Source organism: Pyxicephalus adspersus, chromosome 3 (assembly GCF_032062135.1).
Source record: "Pyxicephalus adspersus chromosome 3, UCB_Pads_2.0, whole genome shotgun sequence".
Taxonomy (NCBI): domain Eukaryota; kingdom Metazoa; phylum Chordata; class Amphibia; order Anura; family Pyxicephalidae; genus Pyxicephalus; species Pyxicephalus adspersus.
Window position 1 is genome coordinate 77,438,570 of NC_092860.1, and position 23,718 is coordinate 77,462,287.

At 35.2% G+C, this 23,718-nt stretch overlaps 1 protein-coding gene across 2 annotated transcripts in view; it reads right to left on the reverse strand.

The window, feature by feature from the left end:
• Window positions 1-8,041: 8,041 nt before the first annotated feature.
• The window catches only part of TMEM150C (transmembrane protein 150C), a 107,863-nt gene continuing 92,186 nt past the window's right edge, over window positions 8,042-23,718 (reverse strand). For both annotated transcript variants that reach the window (XM_072405315.1, XM_072405316.1), the window contains 6 exons: window positions 20,263-20,313; window positions 19,754-19,789; window positions 19,604-19,671; window positions 17,928-18,055; window positions 16,439-16,616; window positions 8,042-15,094 (listed from right to left, as the gene is read on the reverse strand). In XM_072405315.1, coding sequence (XP_072261416.1) covers window positions 14,877-15,094; window positions 16,439-16,616; window positions 17,928-18,055; window positions 19,604-19,671; window positions 19,754-19,789; window positions 20,263-20,313 — 679 coding nt within the window. In that variant the 3' untranslated portion in view covers window positions 8,042-14,876. The remainder of the gene's footprint in view (window positions 15,095-16,438; window positions 16,617-17,927; window positions 18,056-19,603; window positions 19,672-19,753; window positions 19,790-20,262; window positions 20,314-23,718) is intronic.

Below are 23,718 nucleotides of genomic sequence, written 5' to 3' on the forward strand. Positions count from 1 at the left end.
GATAACAGAATGAACATACACATAAAATGTATACTAAGAATATATAAAACAAAAATAGGTGCAGCTCTATAACTGGTAATACATCAATATTTCGAGCAGTGTAAGTTTAATCCACTTGGTATCGGCATCTTGCGGTTCTTGTACAACAGGACTGGAATGTAAGAGCAAAAGCAGTTTTCTTACATACTGACATGAATCATGCTAAGTGACAGTTTATCACTGTTTTCTCTGTCCAATCACAGACTGGGATGGGTCTGGTGGGTTAAAAGATGCAAATCCTCACTTAGGGCAGAAACTAACTGCGGGGGAATCTCCAGATGGCAGGTGAATAGTGCAACAAAACCTAATTTTGTCTTTTTTTTTTCTGGAGTTTTGCTCTAGGAAGAAGCCAATTTAATGCAAATGAGATACAAAAGACTATAGATTACATTTACAGATTAATACATTTGGAATAAGTAGGTGATAAGACAAATTATGAACAATGCAGATCTGTAAAATATTAAAAGAGAGAAAGTAATAGGAGGATTATAATATCAAATATAAGGAATATATTATAAAAAAAGGAAAACCACAGGAAACATTATATAGAGAAAATTAGGATTGTGTTATGGAGAACTAGTATGGAAATCTAAGATCCTATTACAATAGATTGAAAATGGGCAGAGAATATTTTTATACAATAAAAGAAATGGAGGAAAAGCAAGAATCAAAAGGAAAAGGACAAATCGAGAGAAGAAAAAATTATTAAGAAAAGAATGTAAAACTAAAATCCATCCTATCAATCTTTAATCCTAGTGAGTAACAAGTAACAATGGAACAGAGGTAATCACTGGAGAAAGAGATTTTGTCTGCCACTAGAGCTGAACGTATACATTTCAGACATTTTTATATCTAAAAATGTATGAGATATTAACAATTTAACACCCAGTCATCCAGCCACACATTTATGTTTATTCAGCCACCAAATAAAGTGTACTTTTAGAGATATCAGCTTGGGAGAAGAGTTCATAGGGTGATAGGAAAGTGACATAAACATGGCGGGGATAAATTCTGTAAGATATGTGGGTACTGTGTTACTTTTACACGGTACAAAAAAAATCAGGAATGTGTTGCAAAATATAGGACACCTGACAGCCATACAGAAAAAATGGCCATGTTTTCTGGTGAATGAGAGGAATCCAGGGAAATATGTACATCGTTATTTCTCCATTATTGCCACAAAGAGGAACACCAGAGAGTTGTCGGCCACTGCATTGTTGTTGTAATGATGTACAGAGTGTTGACAAAGGGATTGGACCCATTTTCCTACTGTTAGGGTGGCTGGTTCTGTTGACAAGATGCAGCATCATTGCTTGGGCAGCGGACGGACCAGCTACATTGCATTGGCAACAAAAACACTAGCCAAGTAATTGACATAACGTCTGACTAAGTTTCCATGGCAACAAGGGTATTGGCAAAATTGCTATGGTGTGGGAGCAATCAGCACAGTTGTCATGGCAACAAAGAACTGCTCACATTGCTATATTGACAGATGGATTTTCCATGGTGTCCTTGCCATACCAACAGTTGAATCGGCTAGGTTTTTGAACAAAAGAGACATCTTTCATCACATTAAAAAAGTGATCAGAACCAAAATGGCAGGAGATTACCTCATTTCCATGGTGACAGAAATGGTGGCTGCAAAAAATTGCGAAGACAACAGATGGCATGGTGACATATGTAGTTGCCCCTTAATCATAACAACATATAGACTGGCTATGACATTGTTGATTAAACAATGTTGCAACAATGTTGCTACAGAAGAAATTACCCTGTTTTCAAGGCAACATAGAGACAATCCTTTTGGAGAAGTAGTCCTCATAATGGAAGAATTGGCTACATTGCCATTACAGAGGCCCCCCCATTGTCATGAGGGTTTGGCATTAATGCCATGGCAATGTAAACCACATTTGCTATAGTGGATCATCTTGATGGATTGATCAGCTTTGACAGATGTTGATGAGGCTCTGTTGATACTTTTTAAAACATAAACAGTTTTTAAAAGCAAATGGTGTATGTATTTTAACTCAAGCCTTAATGAAAATCACAAAGCCCTACTATTTGAGAGGTTCCATGAGATGTGCCATGGAATAGCCTGACTTGCTATGAAGAATTGGGCTGGTGTATTTAGTAGAGGTAACCATGTTGGTTTGTTGGAGGAGGGTGGTAGCCATTCCCAATAAATACTGGATTGTTGCCGATTAGTATGAAAAATTACACAGCTCAAAAAAAAAAATGTTTTTTTCACTTGCCAAGGATTTTTTAATATATTTGTGTATTTCAGGTCTGCTGAATCCAGAAATGACATCAGTTTCATTGAATTGGCTCTAGTTCTTGTGATACAAGAATCAGAATAGATGATTTTACCAACAACAAATGTTAATGCAGCATATTGTTATCAATTTTTATTTACACCAATGTTTTGCATTTTTTATATTAAATATAGCATTTTTTTTCATAAAACTTTCATTTGCCTTCTTTTTATTCTTACATTTTCTTTTTTTACAGAAATATGAGTTCTATGAGATAAAGATGTTTAAATGACCCCAATGAATTTTGCTAGATTTCTGGTGAATATTCTCAGCAAAACAGAGAAGAAACATTACAGAATTTGTGAAACAAGCATATCATGCATATTCTGGTAATAAACTGGAGGACCAAGATAAATATTGGGCTCCCCATATGGTATGCAAATTTGTGTAGAGTGTCTACGTCAGTGGAAAAATAGAAAACTGAACAGTTTGAAATTTGGTGTACCTATGGTATGGCGAGATCCCAAAAATCACCATAATGATTGTTATTTTTGTGCTGTGAATGTAAAAGGTTTCAATCGTTACAAGAAAAACAAGTGGGAGAACCCTGATTTGGAATAAGCAAGATGACCTGTGCCGCATGGTGATTATATTCCCATACCAGTGTTCAGTACACTCCCTGATATTCCTGTATCCGACATGGAGGATATGCAGGGTTTGGAGTGTAATCCAGGAGTTAGCAACATAAGTGAATATGAAGGAAGTGTTTTATCAAACCAGCAGTTCGCCTAAGAAGAGCTCAATGATTTAATAGGTGACCTAAAACTGTCAAAACAAGCATCTGAACTCTTAGCATCCAGACTAAAAGAAATGATCTGTCTGAGAACGGAAGGTAAAATAACGGTTTATAGGACAAGAGAGGTGACACTCCTACCATCATTCAGTAAAGATGGAGACTGTGTACTTTTGTAACATCCCAGGACTACTAGCCCATATGGGATTACCAGAATACTGAGCAGAAGACTGGAAGCTTTTCATAGACAGTTACACTGTTTATTGCAAAAAATCTGTTTTACTGCATAATGGCAACTGCTATGCATCAATTCCAGTTGGTCACCCAACAAAACTGAATATGAAAATATCAAAATGGTCTTACAAAAGCTTTGCTATCATGAACACTAATGGTCCTTATGTGTTGATTTAAAAATGGTGAACTTCCTACTTGGACAGCAAAGCGGATACACCAAGTACCCATTCCATGTTTCATCTGCTTGTGGGATAGTAGAGCAAAGCAGGATCACTGGAAAAAAGTGACATGGCCTCCAAATGAAAAAAGGTGCAGCGAACATCATTAACGAGCCAATGGTTGACAAAGAAAAAAATCATTCTCCCTTCACTACACATAATGTTGGGATTAATAAAGCAATTTGTTAGAGCTCTGAACAAGGATGGTAATTGCTTCAAATACATTTGTAGATTCTTCCCTGGATTGAGTACTGAAAAATTAAAAGCAGGAATCTTTGATGGACCCCAGATTCAGAAACTGATAAATGATTCAAATTTCACAAGTTACATGACTGATACTGAAGCTTCTGCCTGGCACAGCTATGTCATGGTTGTCAAGAACTTATTGGGTAATCATAAAGCACAAATTTATGAAGAACTGGTACAAAACTTGCTCTTAAACCTAAAAAAATTGGGTGCTACTATGAGCATAAAGGTACACTATCTCCATAGACATTTGCAAAAATTTCCAGAAAACCTTGGCGATTTTAGTGAGGAACAAGGAGAGAAATTCCATCAAGGTATAAAGTTGATGAAAGAAAGGTATCAGGGCAGATGGGATAGACACATGATGGCGGACTACTGCTGGAGCCTTCAACGTGATTGTCCTGATCATTAGCATAAAATCTTACAAACAGAGTTTTTCAATGACTTCTTTGTGATTAGTTATGTAAATATAGTGAATATAGAATATATTGACATTCAGCATTTCAAAAATTTTATTTTGTATACGTAGGCAAATCTGGTTTAATTTTGCTTAATTTTCATGTTTCATTAGATTTCTATGAGGTTATTATTGAGGTCATTATTTCTAAACTAGAAAACTAGAGCCAATAAAGCAAAACCAATACCATGTTTGGAATCTGAGCATCAAACATAACCTAAAATGACTTTAATCTGTTTGGCAAGAAAATGTTTGTTGACCAGTGTTATAGACAGCAGCAGCAAAAGTCAAAGATAGCCACGGTAAAAAGGCCTACACCATGTCTCACAGGGACATTCATCCCATACATGTTGTATTTGTCAGATGGTATCCTAATAAGTTCCTGCTTTGACACTGAAGGTTTAGTCTATGATAATCTACCTATCAATCAATGTAATTAATTTGTGTTTCATGTGTTTTTTTTTTTGTTTCATAGATCAATGATTCTAGGTATATCACCTAGGGGTCTATTTATAAAGCAGTGAATCTGACATTTAATCAAACGTTACCCAGTGGAAAATCAAATACTGCCAATGAAACGCAACGATCTGGAAGATTTCCACAACGGAATATTTGAGGGTATTCTTGATTCCTAGTTTTTTTTTAATGATTTTTAAATAGATGTTCTTAGTTCCTAATTAAACTAATAATTATGCTGTTTTTACGTTGCATTTTATTGTTTGTCATAGGCTTTATTTTTCCAAAACAAACAGATGTATGTGGTAATAATTCATTCTGTTTTTAGGCCGGCATCCAGAGGGAAAAACTACATGTGCAGTGCATTAAAATCAGAGAATCGCACAACTACTTCATCATTGAAATGATTAGAGAGAAAGTAGGTCAATGGCTGCTCCAATCTATGAGAAAGCCTCTCATTTCTTTATTAGGGACATTTTAGGAAGGCCTACAAACACTACTAGAATCCGAAGATGCTGTCTTTAGAAAACTAATCACAAGCTGAGTATTTCTATTCTGCAGAAAAGCATAATGTTCTTTCAGCAAATGGCTCTTACCAGCATACATTCATACTATAACTCTAATAGCTTTCCATTCCTAAAAAAAGCTCCACCTGAGGCATTCTTACTTAGTGCCATAAACTGGAAGGAAATCACCTACAAACAGTGTAATGACCTTCATGTTATTTATTTTATAAAGGGTAATTTCACCTGATTCCATTGATTTTGCTGTCTCAAAAACCCATAACCAAGAAGGAACTGCTTTGCTACACCTTGGACTTGCGTTGCAAGTTGGATGAATTTGTTTCTCTTAGGTTATGTACAGAATATGTTTTCTTCTATACTGGTAAAGTGGGACACATTCACCATGCTACATACTCACATGGATCACAGATCTACAAACTGACATTTATTTCTTCACTTGAAAATCCAAGATCCTTATAATTTCATGTAGTTTCAACAACCCAAAACAAAACATCAAAACCTACTGAAATAACACATTTACTTGTACTTTATTTCTGGTGTCAGAAATAAATGCTTTATCACATTTTTGCATGGTTATGGTAAAGTAAGAAAGGAAGGAAAAAACGTTATACAAGTCAGTTATATACATTGCAAGGATTTTGGTATTAAAACAGGTTGTGATCAAGATAGTGAAGCCTTTATGCCAATAATCCGAACCAAGAACCAACATAAATCAGAACAGCCCAATCACTATCTATGTCGTCCATACACATTTTAAGAAGCTTAAGAGTCCCATAGCAAAATTTTTTTAGGACCCATTTCAAAAACAGAAAGGCAAAAACAGCTATTACCAACACTCTATTTACCAGGCACAAGCTTTGAGCTACAGTATCAAACAACAAGTAAAATTAGCTAAAAACTTTCACATAAAAAGTTCATTTCAGGATGGGCCAATTTTTACCACAACTGAGTAGTTTGGCAATTTCGGTAAGTAATTGGCTATTTGTGAACTGATACTTTAATTCTCTTTCCTAGTATGGACCTCTTTCAGTGTTCCTCTTTCATTACCTAATTTTATGTATCTCAATGGATCAAAGTCTGCTACCCAAAGTTTGTGTGACATGTTTTGCAGAAATATCAAACTGCTTTCTCAAACACTTAGATAACCTTAAAGGAGTTCAATCGCGAACCATAGGACACAAAAGAAAAACAGACAGCTCATCTATTTATTTGATCCACCATACTATTTTTGCTATCCTGGGGAATCTTTCAATAGAGCTGGCAGGTGCCCGAGGGATGCCAAGCAGGGAAATGGTGAAGGACCACAGAATCCAAGGCAGGAAGGCAGAAACAGCAGGTATTATTCACAATGTTATTATTGTTGACACACATAAATGAAGGGTAAGGGGTTGATCATTATTATTGATTCTTCTAGTGAGCTTCCCTGTCACTATTAGTGTTTTTCCCTGTTATACGCATGTGTTTTCTTGGTACTCTACTTACAATGGAAAAGACCTTCACCTGATGTTTTTAAACCGAAAGTTATAAGAAAATACTTTATTGAACTCCAGCCCTATATGTGATATGTATACAAATATGTCTATTGGGTCCTTTAGGTTGGCCATCACTGCTTAAAACAGACACATATTTAAGAAGTGGTTAGGGTCACGTTTTAATCTGTTGCAGAGCTACTTCACAGTTGAAGAAGGATTGTATAAAGCTGTAACCTTATGGGAAATCTGACTCACTGTTCCTGTTTAGTTCAGCAGAACTGTTCCACAAAGTGTTTAAATGCCAATCACACAGAAAGGGTTGATATTTCTGTAAAACTGAAATGGGATTTTTGGTAGAGATACTGTTTTAATAGGGAATACATAGAATCAAATAATTTGGATTTGAATGGAACAATGACAAAGGTTATTTTAGTGTAGTGATTTAAACAGGCCACAGCTGTTTGACAATATAAACTGGTGTATGTCCACCTGTGTTTTATTTTGGATAGAGTAGATAAGGATTACCAACCCTGTTGGGATTTTTTCTGCTATTTGGGGCTCCATTACTGACTTTGTAATGGAAAAAGGTAGGGAAAAGTTTCCAAATGTAAAGTGACCTTACATGAATTATTGTGATCCTCGTGAAGATTCTTGTAACTTTTTTATACTTTTGTGTTAAGTGCTGGGAAGTTAATACTCCTATGAAGGTTTATTGCAATCTCTGTCCCTAATATAGACATTAGGAGTCCCCAAAATTTTTTTCAATTGGAACACCTAATCTGGTGATTTCCCAGTGGCCATTTTCCCTGAAAAAAATTATTTTCATGTTGTGTCTTCTAGACAGGTAGTAGAGGGAATTGTTTTTAGTAGGATCTAAAAGCCTGCCAATGGGTTTAACCATTTTCTTCTCTATCCAACATGACTAAAAGAATTGGCTTTGGGCTTAAAAATGGGCGGAGCACTGTTACATTACCTATTTTAAGAAATGGAGTACATGAATATGCCAAGAAGAAATATATCTAGAAGTTAGGTTTGATTGCCATATTTCTCACTACAACTATTTGTTGTTCATTTTTCCTTTTCATCACTGAGATCGTAGCACTGTGATATTTTAGTGCTGAAAAGGTAAGTAAGGTAAGATTTAATGCAGTGTTAAGAAGTAAGTTGGTGAATTTATATTTAGGCTTAGATTCAACGTTTCGGTTAAACACCTCTTCTCTATATAATGCAATGTCTGTCTATAACCCATTTATTTTTTCAATGTTGTTTGTAATATATCTTTCCAGAGATAACAATCTGTTCAGAAATGTTCAATTATTGTTGGATGATAGACAATTCACACACACAGGCTTCTCATGAAATGCTTTTATTTGTATATGGTAGTGCTGGATTACTCAAAGTACACATACTGATGGTTTACATCCTGAATGACCTCAAAACAAAATGTCTATATAAAATGATAAATTATATTGTAATAATGCAATGAACTATAAAAATATATCAAAACAATATATTTCATGTATTTACATAATAAAACCAAAAAATGAAACGCATATCTCTTTAATAAAAAACATCTCTTTTTTTCAATCTTTATCAGTAATAATATATGATTCTTATAGAGTAAATAAACTTTGGAATGTATAAAGAAAAGGTCAGCAATTTGTACTGCAAGAAAGAGTGTATCTGTTAGTAAACAATTGTGTGATTGTTATGGGTTGCACATCTTTTTACTTTGCAGGGGCATCCTACTTTTCCTGACACTGCAGGCATAAAATCTAACTGAACCTTCAATTTAAATCTGTGGTTCACCCCATTCCCACTCCTAATGATCATAAAGGCAGAATATCGCAAACGTTTGTGCTATGGTTTGTGCACTGATTGGACCCGTTGTGAACTCGTATGAACGACCAACCAAATCAGATTGGAATTTAGATCACTAACAGAAAAAAAAATATTGAAAGGGTAGAATATCATACATGCGAGTGCTGAGTTTTGGTTTAAGTTATTGGTTCACCTCTGTAATGCTAGATATACTCTATGCCACAATTTTAACGCATAAGATGATAAAAACATTTAATTGAATAAAATCTTTAAAAATACTGGGGTTTTTCTTGATTGATTTTGATGAAGAAATCGAACAAACCTTAATCCAGAAAGGCAATTATTTTCATTGACCATAACCACACCACCCAAACATTAAATGATTTAAAAGCTCAATAAATGGCAAATATAGTTCACTTTATCAACTGAATCACTTTTCACCAATGAATGCAAGATCACCACATGGTGGCACCATTGCTCCTTTTAATGTCAGTATCATGCTTTTTCAGAGCAACTTGTCTAGCAGCAATTTTCATTGGGAACTTTTTTAAGTGCATCTAAAGCTATTTTTGTTATTTAGATAGATTAAAAATGCTTGGAACCTCTATTACACAATATCTTCAAAATGGATTCAGGTGGAAAATGTATAAATCATGAGTAATAGTTGATTCACATTTTCTAACTGAATCCAAAAATGTAAAATGTATACATTTTAAATAAAAAATGAATCCTAAGGCAGAACCCCACACTTGATGTGTGCAATTTAAAATGTTAACATATTCACTTAATATACCTAAGATAGATAAACTGTACAACCTTGTGGTCAGTTGTAAAGTACAGGTTGATTACTACAAAATGCTCAGCTTTGAAATTGTATTTGGATTGTAATAAAAAAAAACAAAAAACAAAAAATATTCAACAAACACACTTGTTCGGAATATGCTGATGACCTATACAATGCACTTCTACTAACCAAGTCATACTTTCAGAATTGGCCTTTACATTTTTGATTTAGTTTGCAAACCTTTAAGTGCCACCTTACCCATTAAAGAAAAAGCGGGTGTGTATGTGTACAGGCTAATCTTCTCCAAACCCACTGATAATTACCTTTTCTGTGTTTCTCTGCTACTTCTTCCCCAGTACAAAATACCCTGTGTCTTGTGGGAAGCATGTGACCTCCTCTTATGTGACCGTTCCTGGATTTTGCAGCAAACTGCTGGGCCTGAGCACTGTGATATGATAGAGCGAGTGATTTTACTGTTCCCTAGGACATTAGCTAAACCTGGTGATTTTGTTGTTAGTTGCGAAGGAGGAAAGAGCTCCTGAGAAGTGTTGGCAAAATGAGTATCTGTTGGACTTACCATGTCTCTTCTGCTTAAAAAGCCCATTTTCCTTCTACTTCTAGTAGTGTTTTATTCTGAGTATACCGCCTGTGGTGCATGCAAAGTTCACTATACTCTCTTGGCTCATTCCCAGTTTCTGTAAGATGCTAGGAATGGAACCTGGTGGCAAAACCTACTGTAACTCCAATGCTAATGGATAACATGAAGATGCCAATCCTATATGAAGAGTGCTGAAGGAGGCAGAAGAGTTACTGTACTAAAAACAGGGATAATGGACCTGCCAGGCCTGCATGCAAACAGCCCTGAAGGTAGGATGTGCAAATATGCACATTTTGACAAAGTCTTCCCCATTCCAGCAGGTGGCTTTAACATCTTGGGAACTTGAAATACTGTTGGTCAATGGCTTTACTTTTTTTTGTTATTTTTATCTTAGTCTTAAAAAACAATCTCCTTCTACATGCATAGTCAGTGTGATAGAAGACCAAGGAACTCTACATTGGTAAAACAGGGATCCCGAGCCCAGTGATGACTTCAACCAGACCCAGTTAAATTAGTTTGTGAACCTTTCTGGTAAGATATTGAGGTTTTTATTACTTAAAGAGCCCGTGATGTTCACTTAGCATAGTATTTATCCATCTGCAAGGTACTATTTTAGGTAGATTAGTGAATGTGATGTAAATTCATGTTGCAAAGAACACCCAATCACATGCAAAGAATAAAAAATTGATGTAAGTTAGCAGTTAACCCCATTCACTAAGCTAAATGTAATTTATTTAGCTTTTGCAGCATAAACCCCATATGCTTCCCCAACAAATTAACCTCAGTGTATTTCTGCTAACATATAGTACTATGATATTTGTGTGCTTTTGGATTGTAAAACAAAAACATGCTTTCAATTGTTAATACATGGTTTGCATTATTATTTTATTGGTACTGCATTTTGTTTAAACTAAACATATGTTTTTTACAGTGGACCAGAAATATTCTGTTTCCTCCCAATGCTTAACAAGAGAAAAAGTTTCACATTTCTCCAATTTAATTAGTTGCTTGACAGGGAACAAAGATTTACTGCTGCTGCCAAACTTAACCTTTACTAGCTCATTCCTTTCTTCTGCAAATTCTGCTCTACTATGTAGGTATTTATCAATATGCATGGGTTATAGGAAATGTCCCAATAATATTATTATACTATAATATTAAAAGTATACGCTATGCAGCACTTTAGACAGTAGTGCAAATCTTACTGCTTAAAATTTTTACCTTCAGAGGTATGTGTTTTACACAACTCTCACTGTATTTTACAGCTCATTAAAGAAGTCAAGAAAAAAAAATTAAAGGAAAAAAAAACATTATATATATTACACATTAGATGTCTACATGGCAGTCTTCAATACTAGACCATTGTATTATAGGAATAATAGAGAGGTAAAATTATCTCTCTATTGGATTATAACTGGTAATATTCTTAACATACACCTCTTACACTATTTTATTTGTTACAAATGCTTACATCTATTATATTTCTGTCATATTTCAATTTCTGCCTGCAACATGAAGAGATATTTCCCTAATTTCTAGTTCATGTAAAATCCAAAAAGCAATATTTTCCCACTTGCTATTGTTCCTCTGGTATATACACACAATTATTGTACAAAAAATACAAAGGTAAATCTTTTAGCTTTATAAGCCTAAAATCTATAACAATAAACATATGCAAGTTTATTGCACGATGCATTGCCTGAGAAAGCACTGCAGATATTTCACATATTGTAGTGACACGAATGGTAGTCTGCTATATGACATTTAAGACATAACGTTTGAAAATCCCTTTAGATATGGTGCTCAGACATACAAGCTGCACTGACTACATAGAAGGTATATGCTGAAAAAAAGTATTTCTTTTATTTTCACATTTGAAAAATAATACATCTATTGCAATATAAAAAGTAACCTTTCCATTCTATTTTGAGATTACAAAGACAATCTTTGAAGACATAAAATACTTCTCTAAATAAAGTCTGTGTATATAACTATCATTTTTTTAATAAATGAGTGCAAGGAGCAATGTTGTGCTAAAACTTTAACAAATACCCAAAATAACAGCTTACTGACTTCTGTGGGTTAAAACACGACATTGCCATGTTCAATGTACAATGAAATAAAATCTGCAGTGTTTTTACAGCATCAACATTTTTTTAGTTTATATGAATATTTGTATAATGACATTTTGTAAATATAATCTAAATTATTTGATTTTTCTTCCTAAAAAAATCAAAAGGCTTTGTTATCTTTGAAATAATTTGCTTCCTTATTTGTGATAATTCAAGCCAGTTGTTTCACATAAATCACTTCAGCCCTAACTGGATTTGAAAGTAATTTAACATCATGTCTTATAATCATTCAATCAATCTCTTTTAGATGAAATTCCAACATGATGATCGTTGTACGGGCATACAGACTTAGTCCAGCAGCTTGATATTAATAGTGATGAAAGTCATACATTGTTCTTGGTCTTACAGAGCAGTTATGTGGATCACAGTACATACAAAGACTTTGTTCCACCACAAGAATCATATTGAAATTCACTGAAATGAGTAAAATGTATTTAAAATCCAAGATAGTGTAGACTTTATACGATTTCCAATATACAATACTAGACGTGCTCTACCCAATGTAAAATGAACAAACTAATTTCTTTTGTACATAGTAGAAGTCTGATTTATATCTACTTTGTTCAAAATTTTTAAAACAAAGTGCTTTGTGACTTTGTGATAAAAAAGGACAAGTTTACAGCTACCTATAGCCATTAGAAAGGAGTCAGAAATCAGGTAACCATCCAACTGCTAAGCCAATTTTCTCTCTTCTCATGAAATTCACATTGGATCCTACAAGTGTTTATGAACTGCTGTGAAAATCAATACTATGATTGTACTGCAGTGAAAATCAACACCATGATGTATCGAGAAAGTAGAAAGTAGACTTTTTCAGTGAAGTTCTCCAGGATTATTTGCTACTGTCTTCGGTATCGTATAAATGGCTTTACGTTGGAACTGATGAGAATCACAAATATGAGAATCACAGATATCAGACAATGTTAAACCTGAATGCAAAAAAAAATGGTTAATATACATATAAGGCGGAAATGTGCAATATTTCACCTGCAAAAAAGATTTCAGATTCTGTTCAGTAGAATCTGGTAACCCAAAAACCCCTGCCAAACACTATATCAAAGTCTGCACTTTTGCTTCAGTTAAAGGGAACAGCTTGGTCCAGAACTCACCCATAACACCCTAACTTTCTCAAACCTTGTACCCCTGATGAATCTTTAACATAATTTTCAGGCATCTGTAAACCCCTGTTATCAATGGAAAAAATCAATCAATGGTTATCAGTGGGAAAAATACCTAATTAGTTGTCAGAACGTCACCTTTACAGACAAAAAAAATCCTTGGTTTCATGCAGTTGGCTTTACCCAAGCTGTTGGTCCTAGAACCATGCAGGCACCGTCCTATGGGAAGTCAATCCGCCACAGCTCAAGTCAACTTCTGAAGCAACCCCAGGTTTCCACGGAACCTTGGTTAAGAATGGCTGCCCTAATTGGACCATGAAGAAGTACTAGTCCACTGATGAGTAATCGTTGTGCTCACCTTTCTTGTCTTGTTAGAAAAGTGCTCAACTGATAGCGATGTGTGCTTTGGTATAGCCCAATTGCCTGACTCCTCAGGTGATATATACAACAAAAAAAATGATGATTACATTCATTGGTGTTCATAATCTAAAAGTCTAAAAAAAAAAGCTAGTGTGGGAAAAATTACCCTACTCATCATGAATTGTTTACTATGTGCTTTTTTCTTCAATTGAGTAAATATATGTACACTCCTGTAATTTGTATAGATTGTAAATAGAACAGATGCTACGTACGAAATAATAGTTACAGAAAACGGAATAGTCACATTGATAAAGGGTACAGCTATTCAGTTCTATTATGTACATGAAAATATCACAACAGCTGCCTGATGTTTTACAATACAATTTCAACAAATATACTGTACAGATGTAAGCAATCAGTGCGTTTTGGTAAAATGTAAATGATTGTGCACGCGGTCAAAGCTGCCATTATAGTGACAAAACTAACTTGCAATAATATCAGAACCATTTCTCTTCTAGGATGAACATTTTTTTGGATACAGTATATTATTTTCATATTGGTGGCTAGGGTCATTATGGGGAGAACACAGATTTTGCCATTTGAAACTACAGTCAGTGGTTTCTCATTTTGACCCCATGGGAAGATTTCTGTTTCCTTCCTGTACTTCATAGTGGTACCACCTCTGACTGGTACATACAGACCTGTCGGAAGTTCTAACCACTGTACCCAAAACAAACTCCAACTACCAACACAACCATAATTCTGATCTGCTGTAAAATGTAATGCAATGTAGTGCCCCTACCCATTTGCATGGGCTAATTCTCTTTTTGTCTAGGTAATGTTACAAGAAGTATAAATGCTTAGCTAGTTGCTTGTCCTTTAAGCTTCAGCTATGCTGCAAGGTTCCCAAGCCAATGTTCTTGCTGGGGAAGGGGGAGAGTTGGTCATGGGATGGTAACGTCTTACACATCTCATGTTTAAAGGGTGAGCTATATTCAATAAAAAAACAAAATCATTCTAGGTTAGTCCCATAATCTCAGATAAAACCATATTTTAACCATTGTTAATTCATTCTGTACATCAGTTGTGTATCTTTGCACAGGAGTGTCAATACAACTATTTGGATTGCTTTATGCACAGGATCCATGAACTAAAGTAATCCAAGGAATTCTTTTTCTTCACAGGTGCAAGTTTTTGGCTAGGTGACAGTTTTTACCAGACTCCAAATAAAAGTATACTTTTAAAAATTAATACTGAAGAAAGGTTGAAAAATGCCTTGCTGTCCATCTCTCAAAAGTTTTCACATTTACTCCAGGCTGTAGACTCAGTTCATGTGTCCACATTTACAGGCCACGTTCTGTTCAAATCATTTTTACAGCTGATCGGTTTGGTATTCTGACATGTCAGACATATTTTCAGACATACTGTGGAAAATCTCCTGGTGCTGCTGGTTTTCAACGCAAATTATTTCAAATCTGCAGTGTCTGAACTCCACCGCCAGTGTCCCAAAAAATGTTATAAAACACATTACAAGCACCCACTGAACTCTTGGGGCATAAATGTGTAACTTCTGCCGCTCAAAGATGAAATCTGTATAGTGCCAAGTAAAGGAAAAACTGGTGTATTATACTATAGAAGCAAAAATAAAATCACACAAAATAAAATCACATCTCATTTTGTTCAGAGGATAGATTCCCAACAGACCCTGATTTGGAGAAAATGTCCCTCTTTACAACCAAGTACCTCTGTTACCTCCTTGGTTGGATAAATGCTGTTTTTTTGCACTAAACCTTTCATCCAACTTCCTAAATTATTTGGTTTTTTTTTTGAACAGCAGCTGATGACTAAGCTGATAGAACATATAGCTCCCTATGGAGAAAGCTACACAAGTAACTTGAAGAAGCATGGAAGGTGATGGAATAGTGCAGAAATCATGTGCTGCTAATCGCTGCAAAATGCTACTGTTTACCACTTGAGTGTTTTTTACCCCTTAGGAAGCCTCAGGAAAAAGCCTAGGAATCCACCTGAAAAAACAATTAATCTCTAAACATTTTAGCAGCATGACATGCTAATAAAAAGTCATATGTACTGTAGCTCTAGCCTGATAAGATGACTTTTAGGAATAAGGTAAATCTTTAGGTTAAAAATAATGTTCAGCTGTCATCTCAGATACCTTTTAGTGTTTACATTCTACTGCTTTTTTTTTTTTTTTTAAACAAACACTATACTTGTGTTATTATAAATTACAGTGACACCAATGTTAATATACAAAGTATATACACAAAATGATTAAAACATTTAAAAGGTTGTCAAAACCTTACAAGACATCTGAAGGCACCAAGATAATATTGGTAGATACTTCAAGTCACACTACCTTTAACCATCTGCTATGTTCCTTTAGTGCATCCTGCACTCCTCCTAAGAAAAACAAAAAACCAAGTGGCCATCCACATAATTGAACAAAAACTTGATTCATCAGGCGAGGCCACCTTCTTCCATCGCTTCATGTCGAAGTTCTGACAATCCTGTGACCATTTTAGGTGATTTGGTGTTGGACAGGGGTCAGCATAGAAAGGTTACTCTTGATTTTTGCAGAATACTTTGCTCCAAATTGGGACAATACACCAAGTCTGCTTCACTTATTAGCACAACTTGTACTATAGTAGAGTTTTTGTAAGCTAGGTGTCACACAGCCTTCTGGGACCCTATTTCCAGATCAATAAATTAAGATACAGGAGCATGCCATACGGTGATAAATTCCCCTGATGCAAACCTTTTCCTAAAACTGATATAGTGTGTTAGTCCATGCTTTCTGCTTAACAAAGATTTATACTGGACTGGGGAACTTTTAAATTTGCTGTTATTCAGAATAACATTAATGGATGTTCTGTACTGACACAGACAATACATTTTCTACATGAATTAAAAGGATACAGATGATAACACAGACTGTTATTGTTGCCGATAATATAACTCTAGGGATTCCAGTTATTTTTCCTTCATTCTTGATGTTTATTTTAAAGGTCAGGATGGACTGAATCCAGCAGGCGATTGTGCCAAACCCAAAGGTCATGGAAGTGCCAACATTATGTATAAGTTCATTGCTCTTCAACTGATAGAAGAAAAACAGAAGGACATGTTATTAAACTCAATTTCTGGTATAGGATTTAAAGGGGAAGATATGCATTGCAATGAATTCTGAAAAAAGTACACATACATAGTATTTTTTTATGAAAACATTTGCTTTAGGAAAAGAGTACTATATGAGATTTCATTGCTGTTTAACAGATTCGTTAGTTATCTTTAGTGAAAAGGTTTGACAAATTGTACATACTGCAAATTATATGCAATGTTGGGGTTATAGGTGGGTAATTGTAGAGTTTATACTCTACAGTTGGTGGATCTGATTAAGGATTTATTGGCAACTGAGGAAAGATTGTACCATCTATAACCCCCAACAATAATGTACATGGTGAACCTTAAGTTGCACAAACAGTAGGTCTAAAGAAGGATTCTGTATCTAGAGATGTTTGTGGTCCATGATAAACCGGTCATTACCAGATATAAATTTGTGAATGTGACTTCACAGAAGGTAAAGGTTTTTGGCAGAAGAGACATATAAAGTCTCTTTTTGCTAAAAAAAAAAAAACCTTTCCTGGCTCCCGGTGGCTTCTTGTGCAGTCTAGAACTTGACTCTATGGGACTGGTCTATCAAAGCTCTCCAAGGCTGGGGAGGATACACTTTCATCAGTGAAGCTGGGCGATACAGCAAACCTGTAATGGATTTGGGCCAGGATTGAGAACAGTTGCTAACAAATAGGAAACGACTTTTAAGAAATCCATTCCAGGTTTTCTGGATCACCCAACTTCACTAATGAAAGTGTATCCCCTCCAGCCTTGGAGAGCTTTAATAAATCAGGCCCTATATGTGGCACCCCACTGTCACCGCAGCCAGATGCCAAGGACAGTGTAACTTCTGTCCACACACAAAAGTTTTGTCCTTCTCAGCCTTCCAATTACCGAAAAGAATGGACAGGGAAGTCCATAATAAAGTCAGAGGCCAAGATATCAGCTTTGGGGGGTTCAGCAGTGGCAGCTACAGGGCTACAGGGCACCAACAAAAGTGTGTGCCATAAATGGCAAGAATGCTATGCATACTTGTTGCAAAGCTCAAACACACCAACCAGGGGTTAGGGCTGCTTTAACATTGATATATATGGAAAATCCACCAAGTGAGACACAGATGGCAAAAAGATGAAAATGACAATTTTAACTCTCTTACTCTATCCAAAATCCTCCAGATAGACTTAATGTTAATATAATAATGTTAACATGAACTTTTAATTAATAATAAACGTAAAAATTAAATAATCAGAATAACCAGTAGGGTTAAAGATACATGGCCCTAAAAATAATCAATTACCTGAAAATTACCCAACAACGTCATTCCAAATGATGTCAAACATAAGGCCACGAGTCCACTGATACTAAGCCAGGGGCTGATGGTCTTTGGCTTCAATTGTATAAAACGCAGGACAGCAATAATCAAGGCTAAAATGTAAGAAATTCTGTTAATACAAAGCTACACAAATTAGATACCAGCTCTGTATGAAGCAATTAATATAGTAAAAATGATTTTCAACCCTTAAAATGAGCTAGAACAAGTTTTACAAAATGTTAAAAGGAGTATTCTTAATTATTATAATTATTTAAAAGTATTTCTATAGCACCAACATATTAAACAGTGCTGTACATTAAATAGGGGTTGCAGATACAGTCAGTGACACAGGAGGAGGAGAGGACCCTGCCCATAAGAGATTACAGCACTGCATATTGATTCTGTGCCATTTGTCAGTGCTGGTGGCATTGGGGTATACACCTATCAAGTCATGGGTATTTATGACGTTACAAAAAACATGTATAAGTACTTTAACACTAATAAAAAAGTTTTTGTATTTTTTTTTCCTTTTAATTGGTAAAGTTTGATCTATACATTTAACAGGCATTTTTTGTATATACTGTTCTCAGGTTCGGAAAAATAATTATTTACATAGTAACTTAGTTAACTATGACAAATAGTTTTTAGCCATCACTGGTGATTTTTAGGTCAGTAAATGTCACATTGCATCTGGTTTCTTGTACTTTTCAACTCTTTTTCCAACAGTTTTGGATTGTTTATAAAACTCATTAGTTAAAGTGGCCTGGTGGTCATTGACACATGTAGGAGTTTGCAATTGCTGAATCCATCACTTCAAGGCTTCTATAAGCAATTACTAAGTGCTTTAGGATGGAACTTTAGGATTTCAGTGTAATAGTTGCACCGCTGAACCAAATCTGCCTTTTTTATATTTCATGCTACATCTTTTAGAAAAGTTGTCATACATTATGAATATAGTATGGTAGATGCACAAAAACTACAGCTGAATATTGTTTAAACTGTATTATATTAATATCAATAGGAATGTCATTCTTTAATCATGCATGCCTTCCTGCATCCCAACATACATACATTCTGAAAACAGCTGGATTTATAATCCTACCCTCTGCGTTGAGGATTTGTATGGTCCAATCATAGGCCACTGATTCAGTAAATAGCCAGCTGTAGTTATTGGGTTTATGTTATGTGCTATGTAGAGTACTGATTGCCATGTATGAATGCATGGAAAAACAAAGTCTTAAAAAAAAGGTAACATTAAAATTAATTAAAATTAAAAAGGTAAAACTAAAATTAAACACAAACTCACAAAATTTCCTGGGTAGTGCCCCGACTCCAGGGATTGGTATGTCTTATGAAACCATGCTATGCTGCGGATCACAAAATTGTTTACACGATTGATCAAAAGCTATTGACCATGTAAAAGACCCATTGAGCCCAATTTATTAAAGCTCTCCAAGGCTGGAGAGGATACACTTATCAGTGAAGCTGGGTGATCCAGCAAACCTGGAATGGATCTGGTCCAGGAAAATATTTGCTAACAAATAGCAAATTACTTGAAAGTGTATAATCTCCAGCTTTGGAAAGCTTTAATAAATCAGGCCTATTCATCCTAGTCAAATTTTTTTTGGGGGCAAAATAAACAATATTTCATGCATGCCTACCTAGAAAAGCAGTCATGTTCATAACTTGGCTAAACACGCAGCTTGCAGGAGGTAGATCACCTGCAACACTGGGAAAACAAAAAGAAGGTAAGTACATTTACCATGAATACTACATTAAATATCCTTTGTCCTGAGAGTCTAAATTTTTACCTTATATAGGGAGGCCTTCTGATTCCATCAGGTCTTCTAAGGAACAGAATGAAAAAAAAAAAACAATGTAATTGGAATAATTATCCATTTGTCTTTATAAATAACTCTTTTTACACATGTATTTGTGTAACAAGCATGTTTGCCATTGCTGATGTCTAAATATCTAGGTGAATGGCTGGTGCACAACGATGCTGGTTTTAACAATGGAACTGGAAAAGTAAAAAAGTGTTGATCTCCTATATCCAGCACTGAGCTTGGTAGTTCCAATGCGTAAACAAGGTTTTCAATCGTAGACCAGATTCCCAGCTTCACCCAAGGATAGTCTATCTTCTCCAGTCTCAGGCAGTTTTATTATTTTCAGGCTGATTGTCTAGGCCTTTCCCTAGATGGGTCAGATTCCTGCCAAGGATCGGTTTGAAACATGTTTTTATCTCGAATCTGCCTCTTTTATTTTCTTTGATACAGATATCACCCACTTTTGGAAGAGAAATATGGAAAATGCAACTTACTTGTCAAAAGTTAAAGGAAATATTTTGCTATCTTCGATGGCAATGAAGTACCTATTGGAAAGAAAATATGAACAAACTGTAAAATATATAACATTCCCTTCACCTTTAAACAATGTGGTATATTTACATATATTTTACTGGCCAACTTTGCAGCTTTCTCTCAGCCCAGCTCCTCAGAATTCCCTCTTTTTTAAAATAGCGGGATTTCTGACCCGAAAATGCACAGCAAATCCTGTTGTTTCAACAGCCATTAAACTTTTTATAAACTTAAAAACTGCAATAAAATGCTTCTGTCAATTTAAACTTTGCTTCTTTGAAACAAATAAACATCATTCATGTTTTTCATTAGATACTAATCGCTAAACTATTTATCCTTTGTTTATTATGTTACCATATGATATGAATAAATGACTCCGATGCATACTCTTCAATAAACACTTTACAGACCCCGACCTAGCACCAATTAGAACTGTGTGATAATCTTTGTGGATTGATTCCTTCGGTCCATTTAACACCAACTGTCTTCTTTTTTGTTATTCCAGTTTAATAGTTTAAAATAAAAAAATTGTTTGAAGCACATCTATATATTCATTCTTCTACTTTGTAAATACTATGTTCTACCCTACCTATGTTTTCAGTGGGAGGGTTAAATGATCTGAACAATGATTGCCAATCTTTAATTTTTATTTCCAGCATCTGTAGAGCATTGAGAGATGTTTAGAAAGCAGAGATGTTCTTGGAAGAGAGAAGGATGAGCAGGAGGTGCCCCCGCTGCATTCTTTCCATTTAAAAGCAACAGCGATGATTAACAGTTGTTTAGTAATTTAGTGGTACAAATCACTGACCAATGTTCAGGGGAAGCTGTACAGATTCTAGAGGTTGGAACTTTAAAGCCCATCAGATTAAAGCAGTTATTTCTTGCTTAGATACACTGTAAAGTGCCTCACTGCAGCAGGGGTGGAGAATGGCAACCCAGAACGCAGTTTGTTTTCATCATGATGTAATCGTGCCACAGTTATCATCTGGAGCCTAAAAGGACACAGCCCATGGACTGCAAATAGAAAATGTCCACATCATCCAGGTAGCAACATGGGCACCCAAACAAGGACCCTCCCTATCTGCATTCTTGAAGACAGAAATGTCAGGACCTGAAATATTATCTGACCATGGATTTAGGGGGGTAAATAGGGGACCTTTTGTTTACTGTAGTAATTAGAGTTAGTGGAATGAATTTATGTAAGGATATTAATAATATTAATAAACAGGGTTTAAATAGTGCCAACATATTACGCAGCGCTGTACATTAGGAAAGGTTAGGAGAATCCTTGACTTGAGCTGAACTTTCCATGTAGTTTTGTAGAGCTCTTTCATAGCTCAAATTAGATAGAAACTTAGGACTTTAAGGAATATGCATTCCTCCACATTCTGCTACTTCTCAATCAACTAGACAGCCTTTTCTACATGACTGACAGTCTCCTTTACTTCTGTATCTCCTGAGCCACTAGTTGACCTTTGCTGCTTGAATGACAGTCCTCCACAGACACCTGGAGATGTCACTCAAACACAGTAGGGGTGAGCAGAGTGCAGACATGTATTGAGAAACTATCTCTGTCAATCTTCTGACTGCCCATGTCTGCAAATAGATGAAAAGAGAATTTATGATGCTCTCATTTATATCTATGCTAGATCAACAGTGTACAGTGACAAACAAGCACATAGATTGCATACATAAAGCAGTAAAATGACTGTATTGGGTAATGAGAAAAGTAAGTTGTGTCATGATGACCAATGTTTACCATGATAGTAGAATGGTATCCCAGGGCATTGGAGGACAAAATCTTTCTCTAAGCCTGGTCATCAGAGACTCAGAGATTATTCAGACATAGCAATCCATTTTATTAGCAAAGAGGGATCAAAACAACTTTTTTTTTGCGGACTATAACAATCCACACTTTACAACACAGTGAAATCAGTTTATGTGTTTGCTATTTGATCATCATGGTTTGCATTATGATCACCATTGCACATACAAATGTATCTTTGATCTTATTGCACCTATTCCTGTAATGTAAATGTTTAAACTTTTTTGTGCAACATACGTCCTGGTTCCAATTAGGTCATGGCAGCAAGGTGTACCCAAGAATGCTCCTGTTCTTAGGGTGACAAAGCTGATGGGTTCTGCTACTTTGTTGTTGTCCCCCTTCAACTTCAGCATTGCCAACACATAGTTTGTTGGCATATTTTGCCACAGTCACTACATTAAAACTGCTCCAGCCTCTGCTGGAGTGTTCACACATCCACAAGGTGTTCATTCAAAGAGCCTACATGATATGCACAGTGCAGGCAAAGTAAACATGAACAGAGTACAGAGAAACTGTATAAAATTATATACTATTTTACAAAATTGCTATGTGAATGTATCAGCATTCATTCAAAGGCAGTAAATCATACCATTGCAAATGTTTTTAATATGTGTGCAATGCTATTTTCTGATATTTCTCTTTTACAGAGTGAAAATAACACCATAATAATAAAAGTGGAAAAAAGTAAACATTTACCCAGAGCAGAAAAAAGGAACATTCAATTCTAATATCAAATAATATCAAATAGCCTAATGCAATTTATGCTGTAAATTCACTCAGAAACAAAAATATTCAAAGATCACTCCAATTCTAAGAGTAAATAGGCCAAGAACATTCACTCAGAAGAGAAATTATCTAAAGAACATTTAATCCCAAGAGAATATACCTTAAAAACATTTTTCAGTTTTGCCCCATTCACTCAACAGTCACAACTTTTTACAAATTTAAAAGCCCAAATTTTGGTATTATTTGTAAAAACCCTTAAGTATCCTTTTGTAAGAATTTAGTTTTATTTTAAATGAAGAAAAGCATAATGGACTGAATCAAGACAAACATGCTGAATTCTTCTATATTTTGTTTTTAATGGCAAGAATCCCCACAGCGCAGCAGTATCAGCATCTTTGACTGGACAGGAAGGCTAATGATGAAAAATAGTATCTAAAAAACAAGTGGGAGAAAGTAAAGGAAGCAGAGTTTGCAGGAAACCATGATCTGCAAACAATGTTTGTTCTTAGAACAGAGCGGACACCTAGCAATAGCTAGTTTTGTTCAGGAAGCAGGTAGCTTATCCTGTATCCTAAAATAAAGAATATATTTTTAAAGAACAAGATAATAATATTACAGTAGTATAAATCACTGTGAAGTATAGTATGTAATAAACATGCAAGAAAAAAAAGGAATATTCAATTATTATTAAACTATATTTTTAAAGCGCCAACATATTAGGCAGCATTGTGCATTAAATAGGGGTTGCAAATGACAGACAGATACAAACAATGACACAGGAGAAGGAGAGGCCATTGTCAAAAAGAGCTTACAATCTAAGAGGTGAGGCAAAACTTGTCTTTGTAGGGACAAAGAAAGATCACTTGGA